Source organism: Lutjanus erythropterus, chromosome 2 (assembly GCF_056507025.1).
Source record: "Lutjanus erythropterus isolate fLutEry1 chromosome 2, fLutEry1.hap2, whole genome shotgun sequence".
In the NCBI taxonomy this organism is placed as follows: Eukaryota; Metazoa; Chordata; class Actinopteri; order Lutjaniformes; family Lutjanidae; genus Lutjanus; species Lutjanus erythropterus.
Window position 1 is genome coordinate 36,648,279 of NC_139318.1, and position 22,324 is coordinate 36,670,602.

The following is a 22,324-nucleotide window of genomic DNA, read 5'->3' on the forward strand; positions in this document are numbered from 1 at the left end:
TTTTTTTCTTTTAATTTTGCACTTTAAAATAGAGTTGAAATGTCAAGAATAAAGTCAAACATTCAGTATTAGTGCCAGGAAGATTTTTTTTTATGTTTTATTTTACATTATGAAAATAAAGGTGAAATGTTGAAAATAAAGTCAAAATGTGGGGAATGAAGTTGAAATGGTTTTTCAACTTTATTCTCAAAATTGCAAAATAAAAAGAAATCCTCCTCTCATTTCTCACACAGTATATTAAGAAGCTGTGTCTGTCTATATTATTCTTATTTAAAACCCCTGAAACAATGAACTGATCAAACTCACAAGTGTTGTCTGTGTAACCAAAGCCTGATATTTTATATTGTACTCCTCTCCATCTCACTCCAAAAACTATTATAAACACACCAATGAGCCACACTGTTTGATTGGGTGACATGTTCCTTCACTGGGGTTTATTCTGAGTTAATCCCAAATCCATTTGCCTTATGTTATTAAAGGGGCACTCCACCAACTTTACACACCAAATTCTGTTTCTATAATTTGCTTATGTGAAAAACGCTGTATAAAGTTTTGTGTAGCTTCAGCAGGAGCTCACCAGACCCGTGTAGCCCACTCCGTTGCTGCTTGAGGCTAATAGCTTCAGTCTATATTAGCTGCTACGAGCATAACACACCGAACCTCAAACTGAACTGTTGTTCGTTTCTTTTGGTCTTTTCATGGGATTCATTGACAATAAGAAAAATAGAGAATATTGACAGCCTTAGCTCCTAAAATGGTGGTTTGTTTTTCTGAAGTTTGGTTGTATGAGGTCTTATCCACAGTCAGTGTATCTACAGAAGATGACCGCTGACCGACGTCCACACACTCCAGGTTTGGAGAGACAGCAGGAGTACTGGAGTAAGAAGCTAAGCAATGCACTGCTGTGGATGGGGTCAGCAGCAAAATGTATTTTAGCCATCTAAAAAAAAATAAAATAAACATCAGTTTAAGTATACACTACATTTAGAATATTTTCAGCAATTTAGCTTGCCACCAGACACTTCAAATAACCTGAAAAATTACTTTAAAAACTGGGATTTACTGGCAAATTTCAGCACCATTAATCATAAAATACAATCAATCTGCAGTTAACATCTATTACCTATAAATCTTAACTTGATATTTTTTAACTTCACTGTTACATATTCCAGTAACTTTCCATATTATGACTCCAGGGACAGGTTCATGAAACTCTGTTTAGACTCAAGACCAAAATCTTATGTATGCACAACAGCAGAAATATACTTACAGTGTCTTTGTGCTTAAATTTAAACTCCTGCAACACTGTTCCATATTTTACACTTCAGTTATTGTAAAAACAGAAACGCACGATGCAGGTGTTACTCAGGGTGGTGATCAGACAGCACGCACGGCGCTCCCCAAAGAGCCCGCCGGGGTTCTCGCCAGCACTCCCGCTGGCAGGTAACCAGGGGTCACTCCTACCGATCTCAAGACCGGCTCATCTATCAGTATTATGTTCGCCACCTGAGTGTTACCCTACATATAACCCTCTGTGTTCTCTCTTGTACTTAGTGTTGGGACTTACTGCCTGTGAAGACGATGCCAGCTGTTGGTTTTACAGCCCATCTCTTGAGTAAAAGTTGTAGTTTGTCTCTGGTGCATTTAGTGAGTCTGTGCTGTTTCAGAAGTGCTGCTTTAGTTATTTATTGTTTTGCCAAGACCTTCCTTTGGTAACTCCAGTTTCTATAAATAAAGAGGCATCAATATTATTATTACTCATAAGTTTACAGTCTGTACACTGGGATCTTTCTCTCTTATGACTGGATATCATTACAGACTTCATTACATCAAATATGAGTGTGATGATCACTTCAAAACTTAAATAAATGGATGTCAACATACTCATTTATAACTGGAACAGTAGGGGTGGATAATGGGTGGGTATATGTAATTGTACAAGGCTATATATCGTCATGTAAATATATAGTAATATACTGAGTTGCCCATAAAATTGATCGAAAACATTTTAGAGATAAAATAATCTATTGGAAATGTCTGCTCATGGCTTATCCAGTTAATTAACTACCCTACAAATCAAGGTTCATTATCAAATTGATATTAATATGCTGTAAAATAAATATTGCCATGAAGTAGTCCTGCACATTTGGTCTTCTACAACCAGACACAGCCTGGCTACCCGTGGTACAAACAATACAGCAAAATCTCAGCTCATAATTTAATTTCAATTCAGTTCAACTGTATTTGTCTAGTCCCAAATCATAACAAAGTTATCTCAGGGCACTTTTCATATAGATAAACCAATTGTTCCCACCAAGAGCAAACACTACAGGGACTGTGGCGAGGAAAAACGTCCTTTTAACAGGGTGGTATCTATATCCTCCCACCCAGCTATAATGTACAGCCATTACTGTTCCATTCAGCTATGTGAGACAATGTTTTACACTCAGCTGCTAACTTACAAGGTAAACCCAGCTAGAATGACTGTTGTATAATACAGTAAGGCTGGGTCTCACCAACAAGGATTAATTTTTCACCCCCATTAAAACATGACTTAACTTAAAGTGGTTGGACCAAACTCTTAAATTAGGTTAAAATTGAGAAAGATTCAATTCAAACATCTCTTTAAACTTTTATCTTTTATTCTAAACATATATTAAATTCTGTTGCACCAAAAACTCCAATTAAAAATGCCATCTGGAATTAACTTTTAAACTTACACTTGAAGAGATTTAATTTTTAAATGGTCACTGTTTTTAGATGGATTGAGGAAAAATAATCAAGTTCCTCGACGGAACAAACGGAACCCATCTGAGTTTTATGATGCGTCTCTTCTTTCTTTCATTCAGTTGATCTGTTAAAACATTCTGCCAGCTGCTACAAGTCAGATTCTTTTTCCTTAATGTGCATTTTTTTTAATCTTCTGTTATTCGCCCATATTGCTCCATTAAATCATCCAACAAGTTTTTGTCAAAGGAGGAGAAATACAAGATTCTCTACCGAGTCATCATGAGTAGGCTAACTAACTTTAGCTAGCTAGCAAAAAATCTAAGTCTACAGAGCAGCTGAAAGTTGCTCTTTTATACTTAACAGGTCTCGACAACATTCAAATTTATTTTTTATTTAATTTGGGTGAGCAAGCATCTCCATACTGATTAAACTATTTAATTTCAATTTACATAAATACATTTGGATTTACTGAACAGAGATTAGTTTTTAATTGTGCAACAGACTTGTGCTTAATTTTAAATCATTTAAATCATTTTAAACCTTGTTTTGTTTAACTCTGATTAGAACTAATCTTAGATTAAATGAATGTTTGTGGGTGCAACTCTAGTCTATGGAAGGCCATAAGTGAGACATGTTTCTAAAGTTTATGGATTTTACTATGATACTGTAATATATTATTGCCTTTTATTTTGGTTAAAAATATGAGATGAGATGACTGTAAATGTAAAAAGAAGAATGTCACTGCACACAGTCATAAATACTACTGTATATTTAAACTCAAAATGAAAAAAACAAACAAAACTGTTTTGGCCAGATTTCCTCTTTGATATTTAGCTACAATGCTGCCATATGTGAAACTCAGCTCAGTCAGTGAAGTGTGGAAAACCACTGTGTAACGTATGTGTGGATGTACTGTTGGCATACTGTCACGACATGTTTGTGTTTATAAATACCAGTGTCTGTGGCGTATGCAGATTGTGCATACACACATCTGGCTCCAGGGCAGTGTGGTGGCTCAGCGGTTAGCACTGTCACCTCACAACTAGAGGGCTGTTACTTTGATTCTGTGCGTGTGTGTGTGTGGTTTCTGCCTTAAGTCCTATTATTCATTTTTTCAAGACACTCAAAAATGCCTTTAAGTATGGTTGTGAGAGTGAGTGATTTTACAGACTTAGTGTCTTGTAATGATGTGCTGATCAATCTCAGGCGTCTCCCTGCTTTTCCCTTCTGTGTGCAACTCATCTCTGATTATGTCATGTAACAAAATGCAGTGCCATTTTTCATGATCTTTATTTGTTTCACATATAAGCAATCTTTAAATATCAAATAAATGTTGCATTCATTTCATATTTGTGTGTGCATAATGTGCGATTTGATGACATTTAAATTGCAGTGTACTCCATGGCATGAACCTGCCATATTTGAAAACTAAATAAATTCTGAGATGGAGTTCGTGTTTGTACAGTAAATGTAAATTTGAACTTGATAATACCAATTTTTGCATTAAAATGACTTCATCCAGCCTTCTGTGGCATAAGCTGTGTCCTCAGCTGGCCTCATCACTCTGGCAGAGCAAACATGAGCAACTGCAGATAAAAAATGTCTGCAGCCTTAAAATAAGTCAAAGGTAAGAGACACCGGTTCAACTGATAATGCTGGAACAGCCCCATTGCTGCATTTAAAATTCTGTTGTTCAAGCCATCTATGGCTGGGTGACATTAAAAGTTAAAAGTTGTGGATTATGAATAAGCTAGCGTATTGATTTGTGCTTCTGGTTTGAGTCATCTCTCTTACATTGTTACATTATCGTAAAACCACTTTTTTTAGTCCCCCTCCAGTCATGTTTTAAACAATAAATAATGCTCTGCAAGAAGTAACAAGTTGCATCTATCATTTTTTTTTTTTTTTCAAAATAAGTTCAAATTTCTTGTTAAAAATGGCGTACATATGGCTCTACACCTTACCTTCATTTAGTATTCAGTGATTCATGAATATTTAATAGCCCCCGCCCCCTCATACACCCCAACCCCCAACCCCACCCTTAACCAGCTACACTTACACCTCCTTTGTTTTGCTGGCTAATCATGGTAACCAGCATGGTAAACACCCCCCCACCCCCCCCCCATATCAACGGGATTGGTTCCTTAGATTTCTGACATCATACACCCAGCCTGTCTGAATCTGTTTGTTTTTTTTAGACTGCCCAGGCTCACTGCAGTTTCAAGGCCAGAAATGCTCAGACACAGAATTTACCGCATATTTCCCTCTTGATGTGTCGCAAAACACATGAAAAACACCACATGGACATGTTAACAAGGTTAAAATGCGATTTTCAATGGAAGGGATCTTTAAGGACAACTGTGTTCAAGGGAAGTCTTAGGGATACAAAGGTCGTAATACTAACACTGCCACGACCGAGCCTGACAAGACAATCACGTCGTCTCTGGCGTCTCCGTCTGGAGCCCCGAGTGACTCAGGTGACCCTGCAGCAGCACCCACAACAGCAGTAAGACCGACTGAAATCATGGCCTTTAAGGATGAGCTGCTGTCTTCGCTGTGAGCAGAAGTGAAATGTCTGCCATTAAGTTAGAGATACAAGCCGTCAAAACAGGATGGGTTATTTCTGGCTCCATCTATTCAGTCTGACTTGTCATAATGTTACATCAACCTGCCTAAACAATTTCCAATTTTCTTCTTCTAATTTAGACATTACATTGAAAACCGGCTTGTTTACCAGGGTGTAAGGTGCCACACCAATGCCAATTTAATACATTATTTACATTCTTTGTTATTTTATACTGTTTTGAGATGTGCAGTTGTATTCTAACCTTTTGATGGGAGCTCAAATTCAAATAGTGGATGGTACACACTTACAGATGGCTATCCTACAGAACAAACTGGCTCCTATTCATTCAATCAGTTGGTTCTCTCTCTGAAACATTATGACAAGCCCCTACACAACTTATTCTGACAAAAGGCAAAAACAAACAGGAACGTGGCTCCTATCACCCTATTTCTTTGCTCAATGTGGACAATAAGATTCTTGCAAAAATGATTGCTCGCCGTCTTGAAACAGTCCATTCAACCATAATCTCACCAGACCAGACAGGCTTTATAAAAAAAAAATCAGCCATCCTCCTCCAACATTAGGCGTCTGTATAACATACTTTATGGTCCCTCTCCACCCGACAAGCCAGAAGTGATTATATCACCAGATGCTGAAAAGGCCTTTGATCAGGTGGAGTGGGACTATTTATTTCATACCCTTGAGAGATTTGGATTTGGGCCACATTTTCCATCAGGATTAAAATTCTATACAGCTTGCCAATGGCAGCAGCACGTACTAATAATAATATATCACCTTTCCTCTTATTAATACGAGGAACAAAGCAGAGGTGCCCACTGTGCCCCCTTCTTTTTGCGATCACAATCGAGCTGTGAGCTATAGTGCTACACAGTAACGAAGCTATATGCAGACGATATGTTGGTCTATTTGTCTGACATCTCCTCATCTCTTCCTGTTTTTCTTAATTTCTTAAGTCAATTGGGCAAAATCTCTGAATATAAAATAAATACAGTGAAAAGTGAATTGATGTTCATAAATCTCGTTTATCCGTACAGCACCATTTAAAGTGTGCAAGGACACACACAAATTTAAAGACCTTTGCTCAGCGAATTACCCACCTCTTCTCTCCTCACTTAAGGAGGATATTGATTGTTGGAATCTGTTACCCGTATCCCTGGTGAGTAGAATTAACACCATGAAGATCAATATATTGATGAAGTTTCTGTATGTGTTTCAGTGTATGCCAAACTTTCTAACTGAAACATTTTTAATTTCCCTTGACAGGAAGCTCTCTTCTTGCACTGGGAATAAAAAGAATCCCCCATAAACATACAGCTATAGTATAGAGACCTCATCAGCAGGGAGGGCTCGGTTTGACAAACTTTCAGCTTTACTATTGGGCAGCAAACATTAAAATTATTTCCTACTGGATGGAAAGAAATCAAGTAACTGCTGTACCTGACTGGCTAACTCTAGAGAGAGATTCTTGTAATGACACCTCATTATCTGCCTTATTATCCTCCAGTCTGCCACATTCAGAGCCTGTTACTAAATATACTTCTAACCCAGTTATTATTCATTCGTTAAAATTATGGAAACAATTCAGACAATCCTTTGAGGTCTGTCAACTGTCACTACTTGCTCCCATTGCAAAATACATGTTTTTCAGACATGCTTTATTCAGCGCTTGGCCCAATAATGGGCTCTGTTCATTTAAGGACATGTTCATAAATGGTTTGTTTGCCTCATTTGAGCAGGTTGTCCAGAGATTCAGTATCATCAGGTTACACTTCTTCACATATTTACAAATCCGCAGCTTTGTGTCTTCTAATATTGCTCAACTCCCTTCACAGCCCCCAGACACACTCCTAGATTCAATCACTGACCTCACATCATCAAGAAGAGGTAAGATAGATGAGATATATTCTTTATTAATAAGAGAAAATATGACAAGTCTCAACTCCCTTAAAAGTGAGTGGGAGAGGGACCAGGGGGAGATCAGAGATGATGAGGTAAATATATTCATCTTCGATGTGTATGAAACATACTCTTATGCAGTTTAAAAATTTTCACCAACTGCAATGGACTAAGATTAAACTATCTCAGTTTACATGCCCTAATTTGTGTAAAATAATATTTGATATGCTATGTAAATCCTTAAAATTATCAGCCTCCTTTAGTTTATTCAGCATGGTGACACAAAATCTTATTTTATATAATAATACACTAAGCCTTTTGTCTTTCGCCACACTGATGGCCAGACAGCAAATTTTGATTGGGTGGAAAGATTGTAACCCTCCAACATTTGCACAGTGGATTAGGGATGTGCTCCATTTTATTAAATTGGAGAAAATTAGGTGTACTGTCAGGGGGTCAGCTGACAAGTTTACACTGATATGACAGCCTGTCCTGAGTCACGCTGATGTTTTAGGTGCTGATTTTTCCAGTTGGATATGTTAAAAATTCTAGCATACTTTTGCTGTTTTTTTTTTGCTGATTTTTTTTTTCCAAATTAAATTTCATGTAGTTGCTAATGATGTGATCGACCAATTATTTAAACCTGCTATGACAATAAAATAGATATATGGGGCCAGAGACTCATGCTCAATAATACTGTCAGGAATATCTTAAATGCCCTCTCTATAATCCTACACTACACTACTACTACGTATATAATTATCCCATCCATGTAATAAGCATGTGTCTCACTTCATGACACTCAAGTGATTGCCATTGTTGTTGTCATCATGTCTTTATTATTGTCCTCTATTAGTGCAGCAAACAGTAACTGATTTCTGTAGATTTTTCTTAAGTAATTAAGCTGAAAAACGATTAAGATAAGAGACTTCTGCAGGGAACCCCCCCAGATAACACTCGGTTAACCTTCATCTGTTAAATATATGTTGTACTACATAATTGGTGTTTAAATCTTAATAAAATGTGCAGTGTTTTTCCGCCTTAAGACAGATTGTGCTCTCCACAGCTGTATAACGTATGGCACTGAGCCTGAAGCTTTAACCATGCTGCCCAGCTAAGCCCTTCACTTGTTATAGCCATGTGGGTAAACACACTAGACTCAGCAGAAATATAGTGCAGCACTGAAATGAGCTGTGAGATTAACTGTGATTCTGAATATTGAATGTATGGCTGCTCCACTTTTTATAGGTGGGCAATGCTGTCAAAACACTTCCACCATGAGCCAAATGTGTCGCCTTGCCCGAGGCTTCAAAAGAATCCAAGTTGGTTAAAAGTTTAAACAGAAACAACATGAAATACTTTTCCCCTTAACAGGAGAATATCTTACTTGTGCACTTTTTGAGTCCGGACCCTTTCTTCACGGCATGACGGCTGAGTTTGCAGTTGAAGTTGTTCTCCCAGAACTCAGCAAACCAGATATTCCTTCTGTTGTTTTCCAGCGTTCGGCTGATGAAGTAACGATCAAACCCTAGACAGATCAATGGGTTCATTGTCATTGACACTGTCAGTGTCAGTGTAAACAACAGTATTAGTGCAGCCTGTGCAGCTCTGATGTCTGCTGCAGTGTAACTGATTGAATATTGCATATGTTCAATTTACTTTGTTGCTTCGTTTTATTGAGTTTTAGTTTTTAGAGCTTTGATGATCAAATGATGAATGGTTAAGTATTACAAAGCAACTTTTATTCTTCTGCAAACACACTCAGCTCTGTGCCACATGAAAAGAATATTTCACTGAAATATGCACACTGTTATATCTGATGCATGCACAATGCTCCTCCCTGTACCTTTGATGGACTGCCGCTTGGGCAGGATGGTGACTGCTCCCTCTGCCATCTCCTCCTGGTGCACAACCGGCGAGATCTTTGAGCCCCAGCTGTCTGAGCCCACCCAGATGAAATGACCTGTCTGGTTGGCCTTTTTAGCTGCATGGAGTAGCCGCCTGCAAAGGTGGAGAAACAGATGTTACCATGGATAAGGTCAGCATCCCGACCAGCTCCACTTTGATTTTGTTTTGCTATTCATTACACAGTGGTCCGGCAGAGCTGGACTGAAACGGCTGTGTTCCACATGTTTCCGCTCAGTCTGCTGCCGTCGTGTTTTTCTAATCTTCAAAGCAGTGTTATGGAGCTGTTACCACGCCTTACCTGATATCGTCTTCGTTTGCAAAAAGTATGACGACTCTTGCGTTTGGGTTTTCTCTGAGTCGCCGGATGACCTTGTCGAACTCTCCTTGCTTGGGCTCCCGGGGAATCTTGACAGACTGGGAGATGCACACACCCCCTAAACACACAGAAGGTAAGAGAAGTCAATATGATAAGTTATAAGAAACAAGAACAATAACTTCAACAGTGAATTAAACATTCAAAATGACATTTTAAATATCAGTGGTGTGATCTGAATTTAAATACCATGAGGTACAAATACACAACCCTGTGTGAGGTAATGAAATCGAGGGCTTTTTGTAGCCACTTCATTGGTTTACCACAGACTGCTTAGGAAACTGAAACAAAAGGTGAAATGCTGTATTTCCCTGAGGAGCGATTGACCAACAGAAGGATAATTGACTTCTAAAAGAAAGAAACAGGCTAGCTGTCTTTGAGAGTTACTTAAGGTCAGACCTTTTCCATTCCTGCAGTATGTGGGTTTCAAATCAGATTTGTCTCACTTGGAACATTTTTTTTAGCAGTTTTGAGGGGCAGGGAATAATGAGACCACATGTAGCAGTGTGTGTTTGTTACTCTACTCCTTTGAAGAGTCCATTATGCATTTCTGTACACTACATTCCTATGAGGACATAGTAGAGACTCATTAACATCTTAAGAGATGCTACAATTACATATGAGGACATTTGAGGACGTCACCTTCGGTTTTGGGAAACAATGAGCAACATTTCTCCCCATTTTCTTACATTTTATAGAACAAACAACTAATCCATTAATTGAGAAAGTACTCAACAGATGAATTGACTATGAAAATAATCATTAGTTGCACCCCTGAACATCTTTTCTATTGGTTACTAAAGCGATGGGTTTGTGCACTTTCCTATAATCGGAAATGTTGTGTGCTTAATAGGAAGTTTAGCCAAACACTTGTTTTGTATGTGTTGCCCTTCCTTTCGGTTTACTTCCTCTTTTTGTTCTGGATTTTCCTGCGAAGGTACAGATCGTCTTCACCCAGTTTTCACTTAACATTCAATACTAAGGTAAATATGTATGTAATATCAATACATTGATATTTTTGTTTTGGAGCTTAACTTTTATCTATTTTCATGAATAAACCTGTTAATTAGATGAAAAGTTTGCTGAAGCATGTGTGTGGCAGGGCTGCGCGTACTGTTATCAGGGTTCGACATTAAACTGATGACCCATGGCCACCAAAAGTAACTCTGTCGCCATCAAGTTTTATCCTCATACTGCGAGCTTTCACCAGCAGTCTAACAGTTCCACAAACATCATGACTACTTTGCACCTTTTAGCGCAACATTCTCTAAAAAATGGCAAACAGTCCTCTTTGCCAGCTAGCTACTGATACGCCAAGGCTACTGAGGTCAAGGTTTACTAAGCCTACTCAAACTGCTAACGCGACCCTTACAGAAGAATCAGAAATGAAGAAGGCGAACTATGAAAAAGAAATTCACAAACATTTAGGAGTGAATGTTGTTGTGAAGTGGCTAGAATACGATACATCGACAGACGTATTGTACTGCAATTCATGCTGCCACCAGTTTTCTCAACAAGCTGACAAGTGTTTGTTTCATCACAATTCATGGTCAACATGGATCAAACAAGTGTCACAGTTAGCTGAGTTGCATTAAATTGCCTTTTCACTATTGTTTTTACATATTACAATTTACATTTGGGACACCAAATTTAGAGGCTTGGAGGGCTAGTGCTTAAAAATATTTGCAACTATCCCTGTGGTATGACAATATTGGCTAGTGTGGAGCATTTAATGACTGTGTTCATGGTATTACACAGGAAACATTTATGCAAGCTGCTGTGAACACTGTTTTTCTGCAATTGCAGGGAGGTTATACTGTTGCCCTGTGTCTTGCGATAAAGTGCTGAAAAACAGTCCTGGGAAGTGAGGTCCTTTCTCACAACACAACACACCACAGAGTTAGGCTGCATTGACCCCAGTGTGAAAAAAACACAATCCTCTCTCTTTCACTTGAAGCCTGTCTGTGCGGTGGCAGTGCCAACAAAGGTCATCTGGCAAAACATTTGAACCGGGTTCAACTTTTGCTGCAATGTGATGTCATCTGCCAAAGCACGGCGCTGGCCTATGAACTGCATGCAAACGCACAATCCTGGCGGATGACCAGTTCATTAAACAGCAGGCCTCTACAGACGCATCCCCCTGCGCCGTTTTAACACAGCGCTAATTTCTGTCCGAATCTCTGCTCAGACACACTATACATGCAAAAACTGCCAAATCCTCGAGTCGAGTCGAGATTGGAAAAAGGATGCTGTGATGATGTGTTTTCTGCAGTCGAAGCAATGTTTCCAGTTCTTCTCCAACAGGATTCCTTGGGTGAGTTTTAGTGTGCCTCAGTGTGTCATGTTTGTCTGAAGGATTGTTTCTTAAGATCCTGCAGCTCTCAGGACAGTGGGGACACAGCCAACAAATGTCTTTGTACATACAGCACACTGTAGATCCTATACAGATACACACTGTCCCTTTCACTGCTGCAGATAAAGACCAGTTTAGAGTCAGGGAAGCTAGACTGTGTAAATAACTCTTTGCCAAAATGAGTCATTGTTTATTTACAGTGTCACACGAAAGATTAACTGTTCAGCCTGACACCTTGTTTTCCAAAAAGCAATCAGAAGAAACAACCAGCATGAGTTCTGCTACTGAACAGGATTGAACAATTAACCACAAATTAATTAAAGTTACACATTCCTCTCCATCAGCTGAGTCATGAATTTATGTACCATCTACACACTCACACAGGTAACAAGTACAACAGCCAAACGGGCTTCTACCATTGTTATTTTAGGACTTGAGCAGAGTAGATTAGTGTGTGTGTGTGTGTGTGTGTGTGTGTGTGTGTGTGTGTGTGTGTGTGTGTGTGTGTGTGTGTGTGTGTGTGTGTGTGTGTGTGTGTGTGTGAGTGAAACTGGCTAATCTGTGGTGGCTGAGACTGCTGTCATTCTGTGGTCTTCCACCCTGGTGCCCAGCTCAATGAGGGGGCAGCTACATCCTGATTTAGCTGTCTAAAAAAGTTTTGAGGGCTGAGACAGAGTCTCATTGTTGCACAGCTGTCACTGAACCCCATTAAGTCTGAGAAGGTCAGACAGAACTTTTGACCCAGTCCTCAGACATGCAAAGATTTCAAATTTCATCAGCCAAAAAAATCTACAACAATCATGCATTTAGGGCTGTGTAAAGACAAGCTTTCAGAATAGTGGGCTGCAGTGGCCAGGAAGAATAAATGACAACACAAATAAACACATACTGCCTGTGCCAAAGTATTTACAGTTAGCTACTTCAGCAACAAGTAAAGCTATCTGTCCATCAGGAAACCTGTAAATTGCAGAGAGCTCAAGCTGAGCAGCCAGAGGACATCAGAGGGAAAACCAGGAAGTATTTTCTCTTAGTATACGAACCAGTTTCATCCAAATCAGTGAATAAAATAAAGTTGTGTTTTTGTACAGTGACACCTGGCACCTAGAAATACTCCAGCAGCATCATGAGAAAGAAAGCGAGAAAGCATTTCATTGGGCTCAAAATAAATATACACCCAAGAATACCTTAAATTTCATTTTACCATTTATTGTTGGGCCAGATGCTGGCAATGGTGATGTATAGTGTAAGACATAAAAACATTGATAAATATAGATTTTGACCTTATAGGAACTCACTGCTCCGTAAAGAGAGGAAACTAGGTTTTAAAAGCCTTGAATTTCACCTGTGCAGCCATGTGAAGGTTTTCAAGAGTTTTGTAGTTTGCTTTCTCCTTTTGAAGAGCTCCACAGCTCCAATAAAGATACTTTTACTATCTCACATCCTGAAAATTAAACAATAAATTTGCAGACCTGTTGAATTAGCTCTGGTCTCTCACTGCTTTCACTGCTGCTGTTTGAGTCTCATAGCTTTATATTTCTACTCTGTATTTGTTAAGCCGAGAACTTTGCTTTCAGTTCTCTGAGTAAATACATTCTTGGCACTGGTGACCATCACTGTTGAAACACAACAGGTGCAACAACAGGTGTTGTCACTATACACCAAGTCAAATACATACAAGGCATACAAGTCAAAAAACACATTAGGATTTACAGACTCTTTGTTAGACTGAAGTCTCATTTTGTGTCACTTCATTCAGTCTGATGTGTTTTATCATTATTTAATTTAGGGGGTCGGCCAATGTGTTTTTTCAGAGCCAATTACAGATTATTAGTAATAAAGAAAACCGATAACTGATATAGATTTGCAGGGAAGAATTGCAGAATTTACAATAAAACAAACTCATTACAATTTTCATTGTTACTGAAAAAAATGTTAGCTTTCTGTGGTGAGTTGGGATTTTATAAATAATACAGTAAATATAATACAATTTTATAATTAGAAATATACTATTAGTATATATTAGTATTAACACACTCCTACACCCCTGGTTACTCTTATTTCACACACATGCAGGGGCTCACCCCACCCGCCCCCCTGTTTCTCCCTGTTTGTGTCTGCTCTAAAAACTTTCTTCATTTGCAGGATATTTTATAATGTCACCCAAAAACACAAGTCACACATTGGATTTTTGGACCCACAATTCTGTTTTTTAGCAGCAGCAGCAGCAGCTGAGCTATGAGGAGGAGTCTCACTGTTAATGATAGAGCCTATGAAAACAATCAAAACCAACGTGGCACTAAATGGTCGACACCAACCAGGTGAACTGTGTAACTTGATCCTCTGTGTGTGTGTGTTGTTGTGAAGAGCAGAGTGTGACTGTCACACAGAGGCAGAAGTAAAGTGAACAGGTGAGGGAGAGGGCGGCAGAGTGTGAGAGATAGCCTTCAAGACCAAGTTACTCAGTGCAGATGGTGTTGTTCTCTTGATTCATTAAAAAAAAAAAAAAAATTCTAAATGTGTCGCCAAATCTACTTGGGCTGTTAATTTACCTGGGTGGCCTGTGATCATTTTGGTCACAATAATTGTGATATGAAATTTTGAAATCTCTACTATGAAGGAAGACAACCCCCCTACTCTTAATCCCGCCTGTTAAGCTGTGATTGGCCAGTTGTTCCTTTAACTGCAGGAAACAGCCATCATTGATCACAACAAGATTCAGTGATGAAACGAGTTTAGATGATCTGTAGATTGTGGAACATACAGGACTTGGTTATGGACTAACGGTTTCTAGTGCAGCACTATCAAGTCTCATGTTCTGACTGTTGATGGGCTGTTGATGCTGTTGCTTCAGTTTTTTGAAAGATCTATAACCTGTGGGTTTATTTGACACGTGTTTCCTTTTGAGTGGGATGTGCCATTGCGTGTTTGATCCCAGAAGTGATGTGTGGTATCCCTAAAAATCACACTTTAACTGTCTGGATGCTTCACATCTTCTTTGTGTTTTATGGTGGACTGCTGCAGGGAGTGTGAGTGTGTGTGCGTCTTGACTGCAGTTGTGAGAGCATTTCATCACTTCAGCCATTTGTGTGTGATGACCCACTCCTCCAGCTGACTCAAACAAGCTCTATTATCGGTCATTTTCGATGTTTACTGAAATTGATGGTTTTTGATAAGCGAGAAGCATGCATGGCTGTGCCATCACTGCAGTTTCTCACATGACACAGTGGAGGAGGACTGTCCTGGTGTGATCTTAACAATGTATTCACTAAAATTAATGGAAACTAATAGTGACAAGTAGCCACTGCAGTGTCAGGACAGCTGCACTCAGGTAATCTATCTTTGCCACAATAGCTGAGCAGCTTTCTTTTCCTGCGTTTTATTTATATTCAGATGCCTTCAAGATAAAAACAGACATACTCCGTGAGATCAACACAATCTCATAAAATTTTCAAGTGAAGACATCAACAAGCAGTGCTTTTTTTTGTCTTTGAATTATGTGAACACTGATTCCACCACCACAAAATCGGATTATGCCACAGCTGCACAAAGAACACACACACACACACAACACTTTCATGTTTGCCACATGAACAAATAAGCTAACGATTAGATTTAGACTGCAGAGAAAAGACGTGCTTATATATAAAATAAGAGGAGAAACTGTCAAACTGTGAACTGATTTATGTTTTTAATGGCACATCAAATTGAGGTCAATCAGTCAATCAGGCAGTCAAGCAGCTTCTCTCTCCTTGTAGCATGAGATCCTCACTCATCCACTGTTTGTTAGAGCTTTGCAACTGCAGAGACTGGGTGTACAGCATCTTGTCTGTGTTTGCCCATAATACTGAATTTATTCTTCCTCTTATTTAGAGCCCTGTGGTAAAGAGGCATCTCTTTTTATGCATATTTCTTCAAATTGTACCTTATCATGGTATAAAATAGAGTAACTACATAAAAATGACACAGTATAATAAACCGGTTTTCAGTGTGATGTAATTTTCCACTGCTAATACACATCACAATTAATGATTTTATAATAGTGCTGTGTATGTATATGGAAGTCAATATTCAAACAGCAGGCACCTAAAGTGACTTCAGCCAAGCTTAATAGCAAGTTTGACAAGCTGTGTCTCTACACAATCCTTTTGCAGTCGAAATTTGTCTATTTTCCACTGTAGGTATCATTATGGTGGCCTTAGAAAGCTCCTAATCAAGAAAACACATCAAAACAGCACTCACTACACATAACAAACTTACATAAAATTAGCAAATAAAAAACTGAAATCTAGAAATATGCAACAAATATAGTGCACTCACATGAATTAAGTAATGCTTCTTGCCACAGAGAACACTTAAACTACAGTAAGTTAAAACAATACAAGTTTGTGGGTGACACCAAAAACATAGTAGTAAAAAGCAAAAGGCTAACCGTGGTAGACGTGCAGGCAACATCTACAAAACTTCAATCTACAACAATACAATCAAAATCACTGAGAGTGGTTGAAGTGAGTAAACATTTTCAGCTAAAATACCCCATATTTTTTTGTTAAAATAAACCACCCGACTAATCAGACACAAACCAGGCACATGACACAAGTACGGCTTTGTCGGGTGTTGCAAGACTGAGGGCAAATCACCTGCTCCCAAACGGCAGTCAGGTGATAAAATGAATTTCTGCCTGGGACAGTGTGGCAAGCTAACCTCCAATTCTCTGCAAATTTGACAAGCTATACTGTCCACGTCTCACACGGTCTAAGCACAAAAATCACGAGCTTTGGCTTTACACAGCAGACAACTGATTCGTACAGTTGTTGGAGTTAAACCAGAAAATCAGATCAGCGAGATAGTCTAATATTGTTATTTTACATAACTTTAAACTACACTGAAATAAATAAAAAAGGTCTGTTCCAAGGCATTTACTGTTTTTTGACTTTAGTAAGAACAGTAAAATTCCCCAGTGCTGCATCACTGAACTATCTCTTTAACCAAATTACACACATTAAGACTATTCTCTGTGATCTCCCTTTGATAGCTAATGTAATATTTTTTCACTTCTATCCTCTGAGCCTCCCCTGAAACTGTTTGGATCCCCCCTAGGGAGCCCGCCTCCCACACTGAGAACCTCTGGTGTATGTAACGTACAGTATACTGTGTGGCATCAGCTCCTGAGCGCTGAGAAATACAGGATTAAATTTTAAGCGTGCAGAACTCCACCTGAGCTGACAAACGCTTTGTACTTAAACAATTTAGGTGTCACTTCCTTCAGTCTGCCTGTATTTTGCATTAGCAACAGCCCATTTCCAATTTCATGGCTTTCATGTAATAATTCAAAGTAAAATATATTGTAATTTCCTGCTTAAGTCAGGACTTGTTAAAACAGCAGTGAGCTTGCTAACCTTGCAGCAGTCCTATTAAAAAAAAGACTTCTGTTTTATTTCATGGCGTTCCTGCTCTGCGCTCTAATTTGAATACATTATGTAAAGACCTCTTTGTCAGTGAGTAAAGTTATTCTGTGGGAAAAAAACAACAAAAAACAAGAAGACACAGCTGTCCTCGTACTGAATGCTGATAGCACAAAATCACCAATAACGATCAGTTATTGCTGGATTAATGAGGATGTCTGTCGTAGTGGTTTGATGGAGGTCAGAACTGAATGGGATCGTATGAGCCGTGGTAACTAACAGCGTTTAAAATGACATATGTGAACAATTCACCATGGTAATGTTCTCAACAGCTGTGCCGTGGTTTTACAAATGAAATGTGAACTGCAGAAAAGTCAGAAAAGTTCACGGAAGAGTTTAACTGACAAACACACTCAAAGACGCAAACCCGGATCCTGGGAAACACCGTTTGATGCTAGAAAGTAACTGTGTCTGTGATGGTTTTACCTTCCTGCTGCATTTACAACACAAAGACGAATCTTCTAGGTTTGCTTTGCGTCAGGAGGTTGTTTTCATGGATATGTGAGGAGATTTGAAATAATCTCTTCTTGCAAATTATTCTCTTTTCTTGCCAAGAAGTGTATGCGGTGTAACTTTAACTGCCTATGTGGTTCTGACGTGCCAGAAAAGAAATTACTGTCCAGTGATGCCATTTGCGTCTCAAAATAAATTTCCAATACATCATTTCCATGGCAAGCCCTGTCAGCGTGGCTTGTTGTACACTTTAATCTGTTATGCTGTGTCCATGCTCAGTTCATGTTCAATTAAACCAAAGAAATACAATAGTATTAGGTTTGAAAATACAATTTGTTGCTTCTCTGCTCTATTGAGTTTCCTAATTGTACATCTTCCTCCTGTTATTTGTTCAACACACGTGTCTTTTCGTGTGTTTAGGCTGTGGAGGCACTCAAGTAAATAATTAACATGTGGAATGCAACATCTTGACATTATCTTTGTTTTATGTTTTTTCTTAGCTCTAGATGCTTCTGACTTGAAAGGGCTGTTTCATTTTTGTGATTCTGAAGCCTGCAAAGCTGGTTGATCTCACACTTCAGCTTGAAACCGTGTTAAATCAAGTGAGAGCACACATACCATTTCATTTCACTGCTTAAATGTTTCAGTATGTTGGTGCTGGTGTTGTTGTGCCCAAACAGTAAAATTACTGATTTTGCCTATGGAGTTTGATTGGTTTGGTTAGCAATACTTGGCTCATATAAAGAAAAGGCAGGTAAAGGTGATGGAAATATTCTAAATATAGTGTGGACTTTCAAGGTCTAATCTGCAACATTTCTCTAAAGAAAACAATATAAACACACATATAAACATAACCCATTTCAATCATCACGTATGACACACTAAAAGTGTGTGGTGGTGAATTTATCCGCAGAGATCCTGCCCTCTGTCTGTATTTCCTTATGGAAATACAGGACGTTTCACCAACTCAAAACGTTAGGAACAGCTCATTTAAGTCCTACTGACTCTACATTAAACGTGATATTGATTTCTTTTTTTTTTTTAGGTGGTTAAAATACCTTTTGTTGCTGACCCTGTACATTGCTTAGTTTCCATGCTGCTTCTCCAAACTGGGAATGCCGACCGTCATCTACTGTAGGTAATACACTGACTATTCATAAGTACCTCATACAAACCCACATCAAATAATCCGTGCTATCACTGTAAGCACACCTCCTCTGTTCCCATCGTCTTTGACTCAGTTTTCACACACATGCACCCCGTTTCTCTTTGAGTACAGGAACCACTGGGGGCTCTATCCAATTAGAGCTCATGGAGAGATGGAACCCCCACTCAGACTCCAGACTCCCCTGGTTCCCACTTGTCTTCCCACCACCTGCTGACATCGTCCGTCATCATACCCCTCCATCCTTCCGTTCACGACTATAATTTCTCCCCCATCCCTTCATCTCTAACCCCTCTTTCCTTTCCTTTCCCTTCATCCATCCTTCCTCGTCTCTTCGTCCCTCATCCCTCTCCCTTCATCCTTAATCCCTTTACCTCTTTACCTCTGGGCTTTCTTCCATCCATAATAAGTAATAAACTATCATAAATCTATGTCTTCATTGGTGTATACTTTGCTAGTCAATGTTCTATAAAATAATGTTGGTCTACTTATTAAGTTTGTAATCTGTATGCTTGAACATTTGGTAATATTTGAACCTACTGAAAATCCACAATAGCCTCCTGACTAAGTAATTGAGGGTCTTTTGTGCACATCATGTGCATCTAAATAGTATGATAAAATTAGAAAAAAAATAGTTTTAATCCAAATTCAAATGACTGACATTTACATTTTTGTATGCTTTCCAGATGTTGTGTTTGAATTGGGTGTGCTTATTCTTGGATATTTATTAAAATAATAATGCAATTAATTCCACAAACCAATCATAACAAAAATCTGTTAGTTGTTCCGTCAAACAGGTGCAACAAAACCTCTCTGCTCCCCCTGAATCTGCCTTTTTGAGTCTGAGCCAACTCGCTCCAGATTCCTTTGAGGAAAACAGCAATTTTACCTCACAGAACACGTGAGTTGCTCGTCTACCGCTGCCTTGATCTGCAGCAGGTAATGTTAATTTGGGTCCGACTCAACTCACACAATAACACAAACAAACTAACCATTTGAGGCAGCGGTAGTCAAGCAACTCCTGTGTTCTGAGAGGTAAAATGACTGTTTGTTTTTTTTTGTCAAAGGAGTCTTGATGGCTTTGAAGAGAGCATAGATGTTGCCCTCAGTTCCCTGTCAGAGAGGGCTGCCTGACAGCAAAGTAAAATGATGAAAATATTCAAAATATAGCACACAAAGGTTTTTAGGTGGCTAAAATATGTTTTGCTGCCCCCCTGTCCACAGCAGTACACTGCTAAGCTTCCATGTTGATACTCCTGTGGGAATTATCAATCAAACCTGATCTACCATCCCTACACAGTCTTAACAAATGTTTTATTAGCTGTTTTTCAAGTAGGTTTTCTAATAACTATGACTGTTATTTTTGCAGATGCTTAATGGAGCACTCAACTTTGATATCATATATGCCCTTTCACTATTTCAAGCCAAATTTCCAGAAACTTTAAAACAACAACAAAATTTATTTGGCTTTCCCACAGATATTTGTATGACATGGACTGTGTCAGAGTGCAACAGCTACTTAGAAAAACACTAACCAGGAAAAATGAGTGAAAGCAAAAAATCAATATTATTTTTACATCTGCCAGGGAGATTGTGTTCTTAGTCTGCTTGTTGGCAGGGTACTTAAAAAACTTATAGATTTCAATGAAACTCGGTGAAGACTTCGACCAGGGGCCAAAGAACAAGTTATTCGATTTTGGTGCAAAACTAGATCCATGACCAGAACCAGGACTTTTTTAAACAAACTATTTAACATTGTGAGATGGCCATTTTTTAAAAAAGCACTCTTATTAGTTTCTCATTAACTATTGCACTTATGTTGATGAAAAAATGTTTTTGCGAAGATATTTTCCTACCACAAATATCAAACCTTAAATATTTTAAGCTGCAGGAATAAATATTCTTATACTGCATTTTAGCATCTTTCAGCTCTTTCTTTTGGTTTTATTGGCCACAAATTTACTGTCTTGGTTCACAACTTTGTTTTCAGTCAAAGCAGTGAACCACTGACTCGATTTCCATGAAACTTGGTGGAACAACGTAGCACAGGCCGGGGAAGAACCCTTTAAATTTTGGAGAGCATCCCAACCATGTGGCAGGTAAATGAATTATACAACACATTTACAGCTGGGTATCGTTCAAACATTTTCAGAACCAGTTACCTGCTCCTGAACGATACTGTTTTGTTGCCAAATCCATTTTAATATTAAAAGAAGAGGCTGTTCAAAGACCTTGGAACAGCTGGAGAAACTGTTTTTATTCTGAGCACTTCACTCAAACTGGATAACTGCAATAAAATGAAGAAATTGATGAAATATTTGTACTGTATCAGACTATAAAAAAATATAAATACCTGTAAAACTCCTCCTACTGATATTTGGTATCGAATAAAAAGACATTTTTTGACACTTGATAGTATTGAAGCAATTTGATTGGTGCCATAATAATATTTGAGTTCAGTTCATAAGCATACCCATCATAATTAAAGTGAATGGTGTGCTGCGACTGAACATACAACAGAATATAACAGTCACCCTAAAACACTGCTGTAGAAATAAGGGATGTAAAAAATAAGCAATTTCTTATCTTTTTTATTTAAATATATCCAGATATATATATTGGAAGAGGTCTCAGATTTAAAAATGATAGAGGATTGGACTATTGGCCTGGGCAGAGGTCTGCAGCTGTGATGAAACAAAACAAAATATTTCCTGGAATGGTTAATTTGCTGAAGCACAAAGTAAAAAGGACAACTGGCTTCAGGCCTTTTCACATGTCAGCGTGAAAACTGTTGAAGGCTGACAGCATAGTAGATGCTTTTCAGTTCCAGGTTTTGTCTCTCACTGAATGGCCTCTCCTCAATCTTTTATAAAAATAAATACACAAACTCTTCCCTACAAACCGGCGTGCGCAGAGTGTCTGAAATTAATTCACAAGTCATTGTGAGAACATTTCCGTGGCATAACAACAAACTAAAGACTTTCAGTTTTACATGGAAACTCTAAATTTAAAAAGAGACACATGTACAAAGGAGCTGTGTGTTTTTAGAAAGAAGAAAGGCTTAGTTGAACAGCTGAACAGGGAACAATTAGAACGTGAACATCTGGTGTTTGCTTATCTGAATATATATGGTTTTTAAAACTTTTTTCTATGTGGCTGGAGTATAAAATAATTATTCAGATGTAGTTTGTTTGGTCATATTGTCTTTGATACTTTGGATTTGTAGATAACAGGGTATCGGGATATCACGGTCTGTGATACTGTATTGATCCTCAAAAAAACACTGTATTGTGATTTTGTGATGAATGCAAACATTCATGGCAGTAGTTCATTTTGTGGTGTTATAGCTCCACTGCTCTGACTGCATAAAAAGGAAACTTTTTAAACTCAGATTTTA

The 22,324-nt window shown here is 38.5% G+C and overlaps 1 protein-coding gene across 1 annotated transcript in view; it reads right to left on the reverse strand.

Annotated features, from left to right (window-relative positions):
- LOC146332062 (metabotropic glutamate receptor 4-like) overlaps positions 1–22,324 on the reverse strand; it is a 233,787-nt gene that overhangs the window by 40,968 nt on the left and 170,495 nt on the right. The window contains exons 4-6 of the mRNA XM_084738654.1: positions 9,420–9,555; positions 9,060–9,214; positions 8,601–8,741 (exon numbers count right to left, since the gene is read on the reverse strand). Coding sequence (XP_084594780.1) covers positions 8,601–8,741; positions 9,060–9,214; positions 9,420–9,555 — 432 coding nt within the window. The remainder of the gene's footprint in view (positions 1–8,600; positions 8,742–9,059; positions 9,215–9,419; positions 9,556–22,324) is intronic.